Below are 16,475 nucleotides of genomic sequence, written 5' to 3'. Positions count from 1 at the left end.
AAGCTGACATAAAATGCTGCCATTCTGCTCTGGTGGAGTTCTTGACTAGAGCTGGGCGGGGAATGGGTTTTCCCAACCCATGAAAGTTTTCAAGATAACGAAAAATTGAATCAGGACAAAAAGTCGAAATCTCAAAATTTCGTGAATGAAAAAATAGTTTTTTTCATAATTTCAAAACATTTTAGTTTTGACCATTTATTTAAAATATATATTTTTTTACTACAGTTACCATGCATTTGGAAACAAAGAACCAGAACACTGAAATTTTTCATCACAATGCTGAAACAAAACATTTTGACAATTTCAGGACTTCGCAAAATGTTGGAGTTGAAAAAGGCACCGAAAGAGAGCCCTTTTCTGCAACCAGTTTTGGTTATGAAGGATCGGCATTTTCCGACAAAAAATGTTGCATTGAAAAATTCCAGGCCAGCTCACTTATCGACTCCCTTGTGTAAATAACCAGTGCAACAGAGAGCCAGGCCCAGAGAAAGTCCCACAAGAGGCACTGACTAAGTCCAGTACTTCATCTGATGAAGCAGGCCAGACAGCTGTGGGGACCAGTCCAACTCTCATTAAATCAATGGGAATCTTTGACTTGTGTATCATTACCTCTGCTCTAATGTAGAGGGGCTGTCCTGATAAGATATAACAGTAATGGCATTTGTCACAATCTTCCTTCAAATCTCCATTCGTCTTCCCTTTGCTGCTCCCAACTGGACATGTCCGGTACAACACAGGTCAGACGGATACATACTTTTGTGGTTTTGGTTGAGAATTGTTATTTTTCTGTTTGCATGATGGGAGGAGATGGTGTTAATGGCCAACACAATTATCAGTAAGTCATTTTGCCAGGCTGACTACAGAGGGAAAATATGAATATCTTAACTACAATGTAAAATAAGGAAAAGGCAGAAGACTACAGAGAGAATGAATTTAAAAAAAGAATTTTAACAATGTATACTATGGATTTAGTGATGGAGTTTGAGGGATCTGTCAAGATTTATGTGATGCCAAAGGAGTAAATTAGTCATTGCATGCAGTCTGTTGCATTTCCTAACATACTTCTTGATTTTTAACCACAGCACTTTACAAGGGTTTTCAAAGTATTACTGTTATATTATGACAGCATCCAAAAATCCCAGTCAAGTAGTCCTTAAGATGGTACCATGCAAATATAAAATAAAAGTAAACGCCTACAATATTAATTCAAATTATTATCATATACATTCGTAAGACACCCATTATATCACCTGAATGCACTTTATGTGGCTTAGATAAGGAACAAACATTTCCTCCAAAATATGATACATATAACCTCAGCTCGCATAGCACAACAAATAGTTGCTGAATCGCTGACTTGTGTGTGTGTTGGACAGATAGCACCAACTTTTAATTCATATGCTTTTGAGATCAATACATGTAGCTGCATTGGGGATCACAAAGTGTCTCCCATTTGTATTTGCTAATCACCAGGGGGTTTCTGCACTCTTCTTTTCATTTGCAGGTAGTAGACTCAGTTGGCCTCTGGATAAGTGACTTTGCAGAGTGGCAGCTTGTAGATTGCAGAGTTATTTGTAGTTAGTAGCAAAAATAGAAGTGCAGAGAAGCAGAAAGGCCAGGTGCAGGCTGGTAATCCGATCTGGGAGGGAGAAAGAATGTGAGGACAGAATTTTATATCACATTTTTATTATTCCCTTTGCTTAACTCTCCAGCTTTAAGTCAGAAGCCTGAAAAGAATGTTCTTCTTCAAAGAACAGTTTTGACGATGCACTTTGGGGTTCCTTGCATCACCTTCCTGATATTCCCCCCAAACACACTCATATTCCTGCCTGCTGTTGGTGACACAGATAGCAATACAAAGCCAGGGGCAAGGTTACAAAGAAGAAAAGGGAGCAGGTTTCAGTGAGACTCCAAAAACCTAAAATTAAATTGATCACAAAAATGTATCTGACTCAGACTAATCTTGGTTCCTTGTGACGCTCCAACTCTATTCTTCTAAAAAATGACAACAGTGGGTCCAACCATCCTTTTTCTGATGCATCCTTAATTCAGGTGTAAGTAACAGAGACATCCTACCTGCACAGGCCTACTGTTCTAAACCGATCTAGACACAATGTGTTAATAAAGAAACCAGATGGGGACATTTGAATAGGTATATATATGAAGTTTCTTTCTTTAAACATTCATATATTTAAAGCTATCAAACCTATTTTCTTCAAACTTGGCTTTAGTTTTGATCCCCCGTGTGAGATCTAAAAAACAAGCACAGATTGAGGATTCTATTTTCAGCTATTTTCGAGTTATATGGGCACACATTTTCTATTTTTGACATATGAGAAAAGTTAGTCTTTCTGCATACTAACAATCCTCAAAAATGACTGCGACAAACTTAAAAAAAAAATCATTAGCTTGAGACAAAGCAAGAAAAAACTGGGAACAAGTAATGAAAATATCAGCCCAAAGGCATTTGTCTTTATATGCAACTGAAAAGGGGAGGGTAGAATAAATGTTGTAGCTCATTACACAACTGGTCTTTGGAATTCAACTCTACACAAACACACACACACACAGGATAGCATAGTTTGAAGTTCTCTGAACTCCTACTGTCAGCAATAGAGTCTGTAGTCTCACAATAACACCAAGCAAAATCAATACCAAAAATCTGCTAGCTGCAGAATGCTGACTCCAGTGCTATCAAAACTGTCATTGTTGTAATACAAAATTCTCTGTGTTCTGATATTATGACATAGCCAGAATACATACAAACTTACCACAGACAAGACATTAGCAAGAGCTGCTCCAGCATAGGCACAAAACAATGCTGTGAAAAGAACAAAGGGACAATGAGACAAGTTAAAAGTTGCTCAGTGAAATGAGCAGAGGTAGCCTCTCTCTGCAGGAGGGCCACTAAATAGGCTGGCCAAAACCCCTGTGCAGGTGTTTTATATTTGCTCCTGTGGGAACTTTGGGCTTAGAGTGTGAAGTCGCTGTGACATCGAGCGAGGCCTCATTGCTCTAGTTGGATGATGAGCAGCACTTTAGCTCAACCAGCACATTTGCAAGGGCATCATTTCAGAAAAGTTCTGGTGTGGGCAAAGCTGTGTTTAGGACCTTATATGTGCTTATATATTTTACCCTGCAAAGCCTGATGACCGCACAAAGCGTCTGACATAACGGATCGTATAGACCGGCGGTTCTCAACCTTTTTTTCCCCGAGTACCACTCGGGTCAGGTACAGTCAGGTCAAGTACCACTCGGGAAAAAAAAGGGGTGGGGGGACTTGCGGCGGCGGCGTTTCGCGGCGGCGGGGGGGGGGAGGGGCGGACTTTCGGTGGCGGCGCGTTACATGCGGGGAACAATGCCCTCCACCAAAACCCATCCGCCGTTTGCCCCTTTTCAGCGGCAGGGTTTCGCAGGGGTGGGTGGGAGGGCACTTCCGGCGCCAGATTCGGCAGCGCGGTACAGCTCACGTACCACCCAGCCTTCTCCGAAGTACCACCGGTGGTACACGTACCACCGGTTGAGAACCACTGGTATAGACTATGAAAAGCCTTGGGGAAATGGGGAATTAAGGTCAGGGGCAACAGCCCCACTTGCTCCATAGCAAGTGACACTCCTGGATATATGTAGCTTATGAAGCTGTGATACCTCTGATTGCTATGTATTGAAAGCTTACATTTGCCACTTCGTTCTTGCAGTTGCTGCAGCTCGTTACAGAGGATGCGCATATACTCGGCTCTCTCATGGAGCATTTACCTTTGTTCTTTCTTGCTTTTGTTTTCCTCCGTCTAAAATGAAAGTGTGCGAATGGACTTGTGTGCACAGATCAGTTGCTTGAACATCTGACTGTGGGTATAATTACACAGATGATGCCTGCAGATTCTCTGTTTGCAAGGGCGAATACAAGAGCAGTGGGTGGTGTGTGTGTGTGCTTTTGCCAGCACAGCCATAGCTCGGACACTAAATCTGCAGAAGTCACAGCTATTCGGTGTGCTTTAGATTTCTGCTTTCCCTGTCCCATAGGATACATACCACAGGCAAGTGCCAGCAAGTGTGTCTGCCAGGTGAGAGCATAGAACATGCCCCCGATTGCCATGCAGGCAAGCACGCAATTGTAACTCCCCAAGCCAAAGGAGACACTGTCAAATGGCGTGGCAATTGTCAGTGCTGTAAGGCAAAAGGTCCAGTTTATTTGACAAGTTTCAGCTATCAGATAACATTCTTTACGAGCTCCTTGGCATCAGCACGGAATTATTCTCCTGTGACAGCTACACTCAAAGATAACTGTGTTCTCCGTCACACCAGTGTCAATATGGAGAAAATAGGCTGAAGTTGATGACTGTACTTATTCCATATTTATGATGATGAGGCCAGAATTTGGCCAGTCCTCAACTTCTCATCCAGGCAAAACTCTTTCTGACCTCAGGGGCCTTCTGGCTTGATAAAATTAACACAGTCCCAGTGCACTAGTAGCCAAGGCAACAGCAGGGAAGTAAGCAGGACCTTCTAGCCAATCTCCCATGGCCCCAAGCTGCCAGGGGATGCTGGTACTCAATAACTCCTCCACCTATATGGGCCTTCTCTACTAGGACAGTAACTCAGGGTCTTTTCCAGGGTTGGCCTTACAAGAGCTCCTGGAGGATTTCTCACTGGCCTCAGCACCACCAGCAAACAGGGCAGCACAACCTCCAGTGACCAGGCCATCCAGCTCTTCTTACTTGGATTTGGATGCTCATATCACCATCTGTTTGGACTAATCCATTTCCCACTGTGATGCCTCCATTCGCTTTCTTGTTCATCATTCCCCTTCTCCCACCCCTTCCTCTCCATGCCCACCCATCCGCTCTTCACCTTCCTCTGTAGGAAAACCTACTGAATCATTTGGGTTAAATACCAGACCTGTGCAAAACTTGGCAACCATCCCAAACCACATGAAATATGGAAAAAAAAAATGACCTGAGTCTTCGGCAAAACACAGCTGGGTACAAGACACAACACAAAACTTACTGCTGTCGCAGGATCAGCACAAATTTTCCAAGATGGGTGTCGTGGCTTAGTCTAGGTTTCATAACATAACTAGCAACAACTGGTCATGTAGCTACAGCAGGTCTCTTTGGTAGATCACAAAATCTTGCAAACCCATACACAGTACAGAGAGTTTTGTGGAACTCTACTCTTGTTCTGAGTTTTGCCTTCACCGTGCTGGGTTTGAATAAAACCCAAAATTTATATCCAAGCTCAAGGATGCGAATGTAAATCAAAACCATGTCCAGACCCATGCAAACGGAATCCAAACAGCGTTGGACAGAACTATGTAATAACTGGAGTCAAGGCACCGGTAGATGTAAGAAATTACAAAAATAACTTTGGTAACTCATGGTCATTGGTTCGCACCTGCCAGCATCCCCACTGCTGATCCGATTGCAGCGTGCAAGCAAATGAGCGGAGAGGAGATGAGTAGAGCAACCAGGAAGAGGCCACCAGTCCAGGGGTTATCACAGCCGTACACCTGACCAACACCAACTGGAATGGATTGCAGCAGCTGCAGCATTGGTTTGAAAAGCACACATTATTATATCATTATACTCAAGACAAAATGACAGCTATTTCACAGTGTCTATTTGTTAGAAAGCAAGGGGGTCAAAGTGTCAAGCTGTTGCATTACAACACAAGCAGGAGACACTTTGACCTAGAAAAAAGGGTAAGATGTTTCAGTCAGTACTCAGTAGCTGCTGCCCTTAGTTATTTTAAAAATAAAATAAAACAAAAATAGACTTTTTAAACTATTACCTGATGTCAATCTTTAGCATATTATACACTACTACTATTCACATGTTGTGAAATGATGTAAAAATAATATCAAACTAGAAAAACCCATAAAATAAAATTTGAAATGAAATTTTGGAACGCCCCTCTCCCCTCCAAACAAGAATGTTTAAAAATGAAGAAATTCCTTTCTGAATAATTATTTTCCGCTGGGAATGTTCATCAAGAACCAAAAACGTTTTTTCAAAACATTTTTATTTAGATGAAGATGGCATTTTATTTGTTGAAAAAATATTTCGACAGAACATTTCCAACCAGCTCTAGTGCACTTATTCCGCAAAACCAGTGATAAGGTGCCTCATGGTCTAGTCATCAGCAACTTTGCCATGGTCCTCCTGCGATGATTCTTTCTGCAAAATAGTCCCACTCCAGGATGCATAGAAAACAACCAGTTCTTGAGAAGTAGCCCTATAAGCATGCAGGCCACACGAGTGACCATTCATCCCTGCCTCTCCATAGCTCATAACAATGGGTAGCCTACAGCCTGGTATCTCTTTCATTTTAAGGAAGAACCAAAAATTGCAGCAGATAATTTTTAGTTCATGCGCCTGTGATGGAATGCACCCCTGTATTCACACTCTACACGGTGCTGTAATAATCTTTGTACAAACTATGCCTTGGGAGGTATCATTGAAAACTAATAACTTGCTGGGCAATAATACCATGGTGAAATGGGTTTTACCAGACAAGTCGGGGGAGTGGATAAACCTGTTTTTCAAAGACAAAGGACAAGCTGATGCTTCTAACCAGGTGTCATCAAAACTGATGGCAATCACCTATCAAGTGGCCATTCTTTGGCAAGGAAGGGGAGGAAGAACAAACAGATCTGCATCTTAGCGAACAACAGCATGGAACCTCTTTCACCTGCAGACTCCTGGAATCCAACCTCAAAGTGGAAATTAACTTTATCTAGGGGTAATCCTCAAGAAAACGCATCTCAAAGGGTGACTGAACCTGAACTGACTGAAGTAAAAGTGAGGGGCAAAAAAATCTCTCTCCCTATCCGTCTCTCTCCTTTTCATTTAAGATGACAAAAGAAACAGCTGTTGGATTTTGGGAGCAGATCCAGACCTGAGAGTTTGCTCAACAGTGTTACTGGAGATATGTGGTAAGGGATGTCACCTTGAACTAAGTCTAGTTTGTTAGGTTTAGTACTAGGAAGCGTTTTCTCTTTATTTCTATTGTAACCATTTCTGACTTTAATGCCTTATACTTGTACTCACTTACAACCTGTCTCCTTGTAGTTAAATACACTTGTTTCATTCTTTAATTAAAACTAATACAGTGCTGTGAATTGTCTAGGTAACTTCATTTATGGTAGCAGACTGTTATATATTTATTCTCTTGGAGGGGCAATGGATGTAATATTTCTGGACAGTTCAGGAGAGGGCTAGACAGTGCAGAACAAATGTTTTGGGGAAAAATCCGGGACTGGGAGTGTGTTGGGGTCACCCTGTAAGTGGAAACCCAGGCTGGGTGGAAGCCAGAATGTGACTGATGTGTGGCTGGCAGGCTGCAGCAATACAGAGACACTCAAGGTGTGAACTGCTTGCTGGCAGGCTGTTTGTGAAGGGCCCAGCTGGGAGCTACAGAGCAAAGCATTGTGCGGTACCTGAGTTTGCAGGGCAGGGTGACACAGCCCCTCACTGGTCTGAATTGCACCCTGGAATGTTAGAGCTCCCTCTGCTGAGTGTGGGTTTCCTGCCAGTACGTATGTTCAGTGTCCTTCTAGAATTTGGAGCATGGTACTAGATACAGTAATAATCCCTCGGACTTTTAATTAAATAAAACAGGCACATTTGGAAGGAAAAAAAAAAAAAAAAGAAAAGAAAAATACCCAGAGCTTCATCATGTTGCTACTGAGTCAGCATAGCTTTACTAGTTCCCCCTCAAATCGCCTGGAATCCTGGCTCACAAATACACCTTGCACATATGAAACCAGAGAGCATTCTTATCTCTGAGCCTGAACCCTAAAGCAGACACATGCAAGAAATGAAGGCTAGATGTATAATCCTTTTCATTTAATAAGCAGAAGGCCTGTGAATTTCTGAGTCTAAACCATGAATCATGGAAAATAACGAGAGTGTGGATTCACTTTAGTATAAATTAACTCGTAATTCAATCTGGTCTACTCCTCTTCAATTTGAGTCCACAACCACCTAGAATTCCTGCCTAGAACATCACGGCCCTGATTCTGATTTACACTAAGGCCTCTTTATGCCACTTTGACAGTGTAAATGCAGTTTACTACCACTTTATGGTCCCTTTACGCTGCCAGAGTAGTATAAAGGTGCCTGAGTGTTAATGAGTTTCAGGTTCTTTGTGGTCACTTTTTTTCTTCTTTTTTTTTTCAGTGATTCAAGTAGACGCATAGACTTCACAGCCAGACGGGACCATCATGATCATCTAGTCTGACCTCCGGCACACTGCAGGCCACAGAACCTCACCCACCCACTCCTGTAATAGACCCCTAACCTCTGGCTGAGTTACTGATGTCCTTAAATCATGATTTGAAGACATCAACTTACAGTGAATCCACCATTTACACTAGTTTAAAGGTGCAAGTGACCTGTGCCCCATACTGCAGAGGAAGGTGAAAACCCCCCAGGCTCTCTGTCAGTCGGGAAGAGGAAGGGGAAAATGCCTTCCTGACCCCAAACATGGTGGTCAGCTGCTGTGAAAGGTGTCAGACTGGCAGTGTCCATTGAACCTTGGGACAAGCACAGCTGAAGTGCAAGGTTTCCCCAAGCTGCCCCATCAACTTGCCCTAGGTCTGGTTGAGTGTGAGGCCCGCCACCAAGTAGAAGGAGTAGTTCAAAGTCCAGGGGTGATCTCAGTCCTTAGCCTTTGCACTGAAACCACAAGCAGTAGAGCAACTCTTTATGCCAGTAATGGAGGAGTTCTTTGTGAAGTGGCTACTCCTCCATTAAGAACTGGGCGGAGGTTACCTATTCATTTCATATGATTGTGTTAGATGCTCTCGAGGTTCAAATGCTGATCATCTCGACTGTATTTGAACCCGTTACCTAGAGGCGAGAGCCTCCCTATTTATCTTTTGTAATGGTGTGGAATATTTTTCCTTTCTTTAGTGGACCTTACCAGTGGCACTTTGATTTCAGACCAGGTGATGTTGGGCACCGATGTTACAGGCTGAATGAGCATTGTAGGGAAAAAGGGGTTGTAGCATCCAGTGGCAGCCAAGTAGAGAGACACGGCCATGTTGAAAGGCAGGGTGAAAATAGGAAAGTCCCATTTACTGAAGACTGAGCCTAAAGCACTGGAAAGAATGGGGCTGAAAAGAGAAGAATAAAAAGAAACAGTTCTATCTTGTTCCTCTCAGCTGGAATGGTGAAAGACATCTCGACCATTTCAGTCCAAAATCCTGGTGAAATTCAGAAAACTCTAATCTCTTTAGGAAACTCCAATCAGTGAATCTCTTACATAACTTTAACCTGCATGAGCTAAGCAGTCACAAAAAGCTACTCGGTACTCTCCAAAGGCAGGATCCTCAGAGGTGATGGGCACCTGTTACCTCTGTTGATTTCAATGAGAACTGATGTTACTTAGCACCACTTCAATCAGGCCATGTGAATTCTTAGAGTTTTATTTGAAGTCCAAGTTTCCTTTTTAATAAAAGAGAAATAAATTAGATTTATTACTGGCATGTAAAGCAGTGGTGAGTGAGCCACAAATAGGGTGACCAGATAGCAAGTGTGAAAAATCAGGACAAAGAGTGGGAGTAATAGGTGCCCATATAAGAAAAAAGCTCCAAATATCGGGACTGTCCCTATGAAATCAGGACATCTGGTCACCCTAGCCAGAAAAGATTCAGAGATCCTTTACTAAGAAGCACCCAAAAGTTTGGATGCTAAATATAACCTTGTCCAAACCTCTTGGCTTAGGAAATTGGGCTACAAGTCTCACAAGAACAGGTTTTCTTGGGAGATTTCCAGACCTCCTGGTTTCCAATCTAGATGAATATATCGCACAAACAGTCTTTCTTGTGGCAAATTGACAATTCACCTTCAATAAATCCAAAAGCATATGGAAATGAAAAAAGTCTAGACCAGTCAGATCCTCCCTGGTGGAAATTAGTGTTTCTCTACTGGATTCAGAGCTATGCCAATTTATACTAGCTAAGGACCTAACAGAGTCAATTTCTGCTCTCAACTATACCTGTGCAAATCCACTGAAGTTAGCAGAAAGATCAATGCAGCCCATATTTTACACAATAGTTAACAGAACTTTTGACTACCTAAAAGAAGGTGAGTTTGGGTGTCAGAGGGATGTTCAGTTGGTGCTGATTTTAACCAAACACATCTGGCGTTTCTAATACAATGTCCCATGTCCCTTTTGTTGCTATAATCAGTAGAAAAGATGCACTGTATTATAATCCCTATTTAATCTCAGATCAAGCCTTTTCTCTTTAAAGGATTTCAGTTATGAGAGCAGTGTTCAGAAGATTCCTTTGCTGGAGCTGGTAGAAAAATGGGTCAGTACTTTTGTGAAAATTTTGTTTTGTTTTCTCTGTTGAAATGTAAAATTTTGAATTTTTCTCCAGAGCTCTGTAACCAAGTGAAAAGCATGCCAGCCTTTTCACAAAAAGTTTTGCTCTTTTTCAAATGGAACTTCAAAATTTCAACAAAAATGTCACTGAAATATCAAATTTTAAAACCTTCCAAATAGCTTCGTGGCAGATATCGCAACCCAGTATCTTTGGGGACCATTGTATTCTATTAATGAATGGTTTCTACTCTATGGGGCAGGGTTACCACAGCTCCTCTGGGAACTAAACACAGTAAGGGATGATGAAACTGTGAAACTCCAGTGGGGTAAGTTGCATACACTGGTTCAAACTGGGTTCTCTATAGACCAGCAGACAAAGAAAGGGCTTTTGGCATAACAAGGCTGATTTTAAACTGACACAGGGCCACATCTTTGATCTAGCATACAGACAGGACATTCTGTCCAAGGGAGCTCCAATCCTGTTGAAGATTTGGAAGGCCTTCATCCTACTTGGGCCCCATAAGACTGATGTGTGTTTCCTTGCATAGTTAGTGTGTGTTTAAATTGTTTGTTGTGTTTTATATGTTTTTTCTGTAATGTTTTTACCTTAAGAATAAATGTGCTCTGCAGATACTGTAACTTGCAATTGCTGTCACTTGTAACTGCTGGCAATACACTGTTCGTAGCCCTCAGAGAGAAAGCAATGCACAGACACTGGCGGTTAGACAGCCTGGCTTGCTGGGGATATCACAGTGTAAGCAAGGGGACTGTGCAGTCTTAAAACCCTTGATCAGAAGGGAGTAGGACAAGGATCCCTGCTTAGAGACAGGTGAGAGCTGGAATCCTGAGACTTGGCTGGGCACTCCTGAAGTGGAACATGGAGGGGAATACAGATGCAGTTAACCTGGAAACCGTGACAAGCTCTGTCCATGAACTTGGTGAATTTCAGCATCAGAAGCAGTTAGGATAACAAGCGCAATGCAATTTAGGAAGACAAGTGGGTCTACATATTCTGCAAAAAGTGCTGGATTTCAAGAGACTGATACAATGAGACCTTCATTTATGAAGTCTACAGAAATAAAATATGGAATAACTCTGCATTGTAAAAGGAGCACAAAGCAACAAAGATTTATGTCTTATTAAAACAAGCCATTATAATGCAAACCTTGAGTTCATTTTGGTTAAACACATTTATATTAAAATTGGTTTTGGTACTTTATTAAAAACCACAATTAAAAGCTAAATTTAATTTTAAAGAATACATTGCTTGGAATCAAATGCACTTACATCGTTTAATTTTGTGGAGTGTTAATTAAAGACCTAAGAGAGGCAGGCTCAAGTTCAGTCCTGTGTAAATCCACTGAGTCAAATTCAGTGGTGCAAGAGAGTACAGTTTTGCCAGCATGATTATACCAGCAGTGCATTCGGCCCATTGATCTCATGCACTTGTACAGGTTGTAAGTCCGGGAAGTGTTTTCCCCATTTGCTATAATCAATTGTATATGTTCACTAATAATAATTTAAATTTCATGCCAAAGCTCTCCACGAACTATGCACATACAGGAACGACTCCTCCTAGCACTGAAAGAAAAGTGCATCCAACTCTGAAGTGCAATGCAAAAGCAGTTCAACAGCCCACAGCAATATGGTACAACTGGTTAGGACAGAAAGTGGTGAACATCAGAACTACCATTGTACAGTTGGTTTTAACAGAAAGAACCTGACACCAAGTGCTTGACCTGGTTGCAGAATTCTCATTGGCATCCATAAGTGTTCACTGAGAGCCACGTATGAAAAGAAGAACTAGAAATGTTGAGTCCGGTCTACAGAAAATAAAGTAAGTGTGACTCACCAAGCCATGGATGTAACAACAACAGGCAGTAGAAGCCACCAGTAATAGTCTGCTTGGTCAGAGAACACAGCCATGAGTAGCCCCACCAGGACCCCGTTGTAGCCATATTGTTGGACTTGAAATGTTTACTGGAAGGCAGCCTTCACCGAAGGCCCTGTATGCACTAGACCTACATTCCCAGGAAGCCCTGTTCCTTGCACTGAAATACAATTTCCAGAAGTCCTACATCTGACACAGTGATAGTATTGAAATGATGAACGATGCAGCCATTCACATAATTCAGTAGCTGGGGTTAGCACAGTTGACGCCAGAGCAATGGGGTTGCCAGCTATCCTGTGTTTAGAGGCAGCTGAAAGTTTCTGGGGATACCCAGCACATTTCTAATACATCACAGGCTCTGCACTGTGACAACAACAGACAGTCTGAACTTAAAAGAAATCTGTTCTCAATCCCAGATAAGCAGAAAGTTACCACTCCCTGCTCTCAAAACTACTGGAGGCCCATAAACATAGACATGTTCCCTGGTGATTATTTTACTTGAATGCTGGGGTCACAATTCTGCCCCCATGTAACTGCAACCAAAGAGAGGAAGGCTGGCCCACTTGCTCAGGCGCTAGCCCGAGACCCAGGTTTAATTCCCCGCCCCACCTCAGACTTCCTATGTGAGCTCAGGCAAATCACTTAGTGTCTCTGTGCCTCAGTTCCCTATTTGTAAAATTGGGATAATGGCACTGCCCTACCTCAGACAGGTGTTGTGAGGATAAATACATTAAAGACTGTGAGGTGCTCAGATACTACAGCTGAGGGTAGCATTGGACCTCCAAGATAAAATACCAACAACCGCTTACAGTTATATAACATGCCCATCCACTTGCTTTCAAACTGCTCTTGTAGATTTAACCTCACAACCCTGTTACGGTGTTTATTATTATCTCCATTTGCCAGACGAGGCAATGGAGACGCAAAGGGACTTGCCACATAGTAAGACAGTGGCAAAGCCAAGACTAGAACCTGAGGTGCTTATTGTGCTTTAGTGTTCTAGACTGTACCTCTTCTGGATTACAGACTGCAGGGTACTCAGTGCAATCTATGGCTTATATAATGCGAGCAAAAGCTTGAACTCACTGTTCAGCACAACAAAAAAGCGGATCTGCTCAGACGTGGGCCTTAGACACCACTAATGGCTACCCCAATATTTTAAAGTTCAGTTACCAATTTATTTTAAAATTCCAAACACGAAGGCCATGCCTACCTGTCCTGGCTTAGAAGAAGTGCTGTTAACGTCGAGACAACTGTTTCTGAACAGCCTGTGAGCGTCCACCAAGGACTCTGGATCAACAGTCCAGCTAGAATAAACAGCTCACTGAGTGGGTTGTTGACAAACAACACCTGGGATATCCCTCGCAGGATCCAGTCAATAAACTGAACCACTAGAGGTTTATCTGAAAGAGATCAAATAAAAATTCCGGGGCTCAGACAGCATTCCAGCATGGCTTTCTTGAAACACACTTAGCTTTTCAGTGACAGCCTCCATTCTGTTGCCAGCAACGCATCAACGAGACTGTAAAAATCATCTCTGATTTATTGGTGCCTGGACATATTTTGTATCTGGCACATGAAAAGCTGAGATGTATGGCAGTTGGTAGACGTTAACCACTATAAAGCACTTGGCTGGATCACTAAAGAAGAGTTTATGAAAGTCACAACTGGTCTTTCTTGCATGGCAGATTGCATAAGGATTCCATTATAAATTTGATAAGAAAACGAAACCATTTCTGTGTATAACTCCATTGCAGAAAGGGTTTTAGGTAAGGCTGAAAATAATGTGTAGATGGACGAGGAAACATTATTAGGGAACAACCCTTTTACCATGAAAAAAATGCAGACACAGAATGCTGGGGTGCAGGGTTCATAGGATTTAGGGACAGATTTTTAAAGGTATTTAGGCACCTAAAGATGAAGACAGATGCCTAGAAGGAGTCTCCAAGAGTATCTAACTCTTTACTTCCCATTGAAATCAATGAAAGCTAGGCACCTAGGTGATTCTGAAAACCCCACTATCTCATAACACATCATTAGGTGCCTAAATATCTTTCAAAATCTGGCCTTTCATGACCAAGCAGATTATGTCCATCGGCACAAACAATACTGAAACAAATCTTTATCGCTGACATTTCGGTCCGGCTACAAGTTGGCCCACACAATCCTTTAGTTGCACATTTTCAGAAAAAGAAGCCTGAGGCCCAAGTGCAATAATGTGCAACACTGCTCTCCAAAAGAGTGCAGGGAGCTGCACAGAAAACGCCTACTCATTGTTTATGCCCTTACAGTGACTGTGTGTGCAAAGTGGGTGAGATAAGAGAATGATATATATCAACTCATCTAAAAATGAACTATTGAAAAAATGCCACAAAACGTCCAAGCTGTTCATGGATCTACTCTGCAACTTCATATTCCTATTAACGCTACCCTAGACGTCTGACTTCTGTCCTCCATTTTATTCTATACCCACTGGTTGTGTTTTGTCCCTATATGGATGGTAAGATCCTTGAGATAGGGACTGCTTTTTATTTTATGTTTACACAGCCCCCATCACAATTAACATTGTTGATTGATAACTGGTATTGCAGTAGCACCTAGCCTCTCCCAGTTAGGAATCAGGGCCCCATTGTTCTAGGTACTATAGCCGCTTGTTAACATGAAAAGACAGTCCCTGTCCCAAAGAGTTTACAATCTGGATTGGTTCCCCAATCCTGATGAGCGCTTCTTGTAATACAAATTATTGTAAAAATACATGGCTGTTTATGTGTCTAAATGCCTTTTTGTATGTGCAAATGCCCAATTTGTGTGGGCAGTCATGGTAACGGCAAGAGGACACATTAAACTTCCCTTTTTGAAAATTAGATGGCTTAGCCAAAAAAAAAAAAAAAAGTACACCCCAAACTCTTGACATGCTATTTTTTGCATATGCAAATAGCCTCCAAGTACACAAATCAGGGAGTTAGGTGGGTCAATGCCCAATATATGCACCTAGGAAATGGTGACATTGCTCTTGGTGTAACGAGCTAGTTATTATTTATTACCCAGGGTGCTTTTCAGATAAGCAAAGGGTTTACCTTTCAGCCAGTCTTCACACTCTTTCATTTCTCCCGTTAAATATCCAAGGGCTTTGCAGATTCTCTTTCTGTCTCTCCCCACTGGTCTCTTGTCTCTTGTGCTTTTTTCCTTGTACATCTTCCTTCCTCCGTTATTATCAGTTCTAACAACCTCACTGTTGTCCATCTCTTAAGGAATCAAGGAAAGTCAACAATGGATCACAACTCTCAAACTGTACTCAGATGTTATTTGTTTTCAACCTCCTCACTTGTACACCAGCAAATTTCTTCTGTACTTAGGAAAAGACTGTGATACTCTTATTCATAATGAGTAGTGATTTACCCCTTGAGAAATCCCATTAAAGTCAATGCAACCACTGGTGGAGTAAGGTGCTACCCAACATGAATATGGGTGAGGCAATCTGGTCCTTAAAGTGAAGGGACTGATTGGCTGGATGAATCTATCTTCCTTGGTAGATGGGCACATATGTCGCTTACTGTGCTTACTGGACTGTACAGAGTTGGAAGGTTGGGTGAGAATAAGCCCTTGAGATGTTGAAATGTGATGGAAAAGTTGAGTTCTTTTTGCTGACAGTGCAACTATGACAGGCAGTAGGTCAGGGGAAAGCAAGAAGGGAGAGGTGAAGGACACGCCCCACTTACTCTGGAGTGGGGTGGATTCTGCTCATTGAGTTCATGAATTCTGTTTGCACTGTTTTCCCAAACCAGTGCTTTGTTACTTCCTTCCTTTTATTAAAATGTTTACTTTCTACACTCAGACTCTGTGCTTGTGAGAGGGGAAGTATTGCCTTTTGGGGGTGCTTGGGGGATAGTGTGTAATTTCCCAGGTGACTGGGTGGGGGGCTCGAGCCAGTTTGGTATTGTATCATTGACAGGAACCCTTAGATATAGAACCCGGCCCTTGCTGCTGCTGACTGTCTGGCGGAAGGGTTACACCCCTCTCCCTCTCCCAAAACCTGTTTCCATCACCTTGGCTTGGCCTTACTTCATCCCCAGATGAAGTCTTAATGCCAGCTACGCATACCTGTTCTTCCAGCAGATCCCACAGAAGTGCACTTGGAGGGAGATCTTGGGTATGTGCTGGCAAGGCGTGGTGCTTAAACTCAGTGGTGGTGGAGCTTACTGCCAACTGGGGAAGTGCCTGTGAAGAAAAAGCTACTGGAGGCATCACAGCT

General features: G+C 42.4%; 1 protein-coding gene across 1 annotated transcript; it reads right to left on the bottom strand.

Annotated features, from left to right (window-relative positions):
* Positions 1-1,513: 1,513 nt before the first annotated feature.
* On the bottom strand, positions 1,514-15,328 carry LOC137151264 (urea transporter 2-like). Its single transcript, XM_067545624.1, has 9 exons — positions 15,301-15,328; positions 13,437-13,626; positions 13,044-13,069; positions 12,185-12,299; positions 8,926-9,118; positions 5,395-5,542; positions 4,033-4,167; positions 2,772-2,821; positions 1,514-1,639 (listed from the first exon to the last, which is right to left on the bottom strand). The coding sequence occupies exons 1-9, from the start codon at positions 15,326-15,328 to the stop codon at positions 1,514-1,516; spliced, it is 1,011 nt and encodes a 336-aa protein (XP_067401725.1).
* Between the last annotated feature and the right edge of the window lie 1,147 nt (positions 15,329-16,475).

Source organism: Emydura macquarii, unplaced genomic scaffold, assembly GCF_026122565.2.
Source record: "Emydura macquarii macquarii isolate MOO-44397 ecotype Brisbane River unplaced genomic scaffold, CSIRO-AGI_Emac_v2 contig_1045, whole genome shotgun sequence".
Taxonomy (NCBI): Eukaryota; Metazoa; Chordata; order Testudines; family Chelidae; genus Emydura; species Emydura macquarii.
This window is presented reverse-complemented; position numbering and strand designations above follow the sequence as displayed.

Coding starts and splice junctions, on each gene's coding strand:
- LOC137151264 (XM_067545624.1), bottom strand. CDS start 15,328: ATGAAAGAGTGTGAAGACTGGCTGAAAG. Junction 13,627..15,300: donor GTGTGAAGACTGGCTGAAAG/GTAAACCCTTTG, acceptor GATCTCTTTCAG/ATAAACCTCTAGTGGTTCAG. Junction 12,300..13,043: donor GAAAGCAAGTGGATGGGCAT/GTTATATAACTG, acceptor AAACATTTCAAG/TCCAACAATATGGCTACAAC.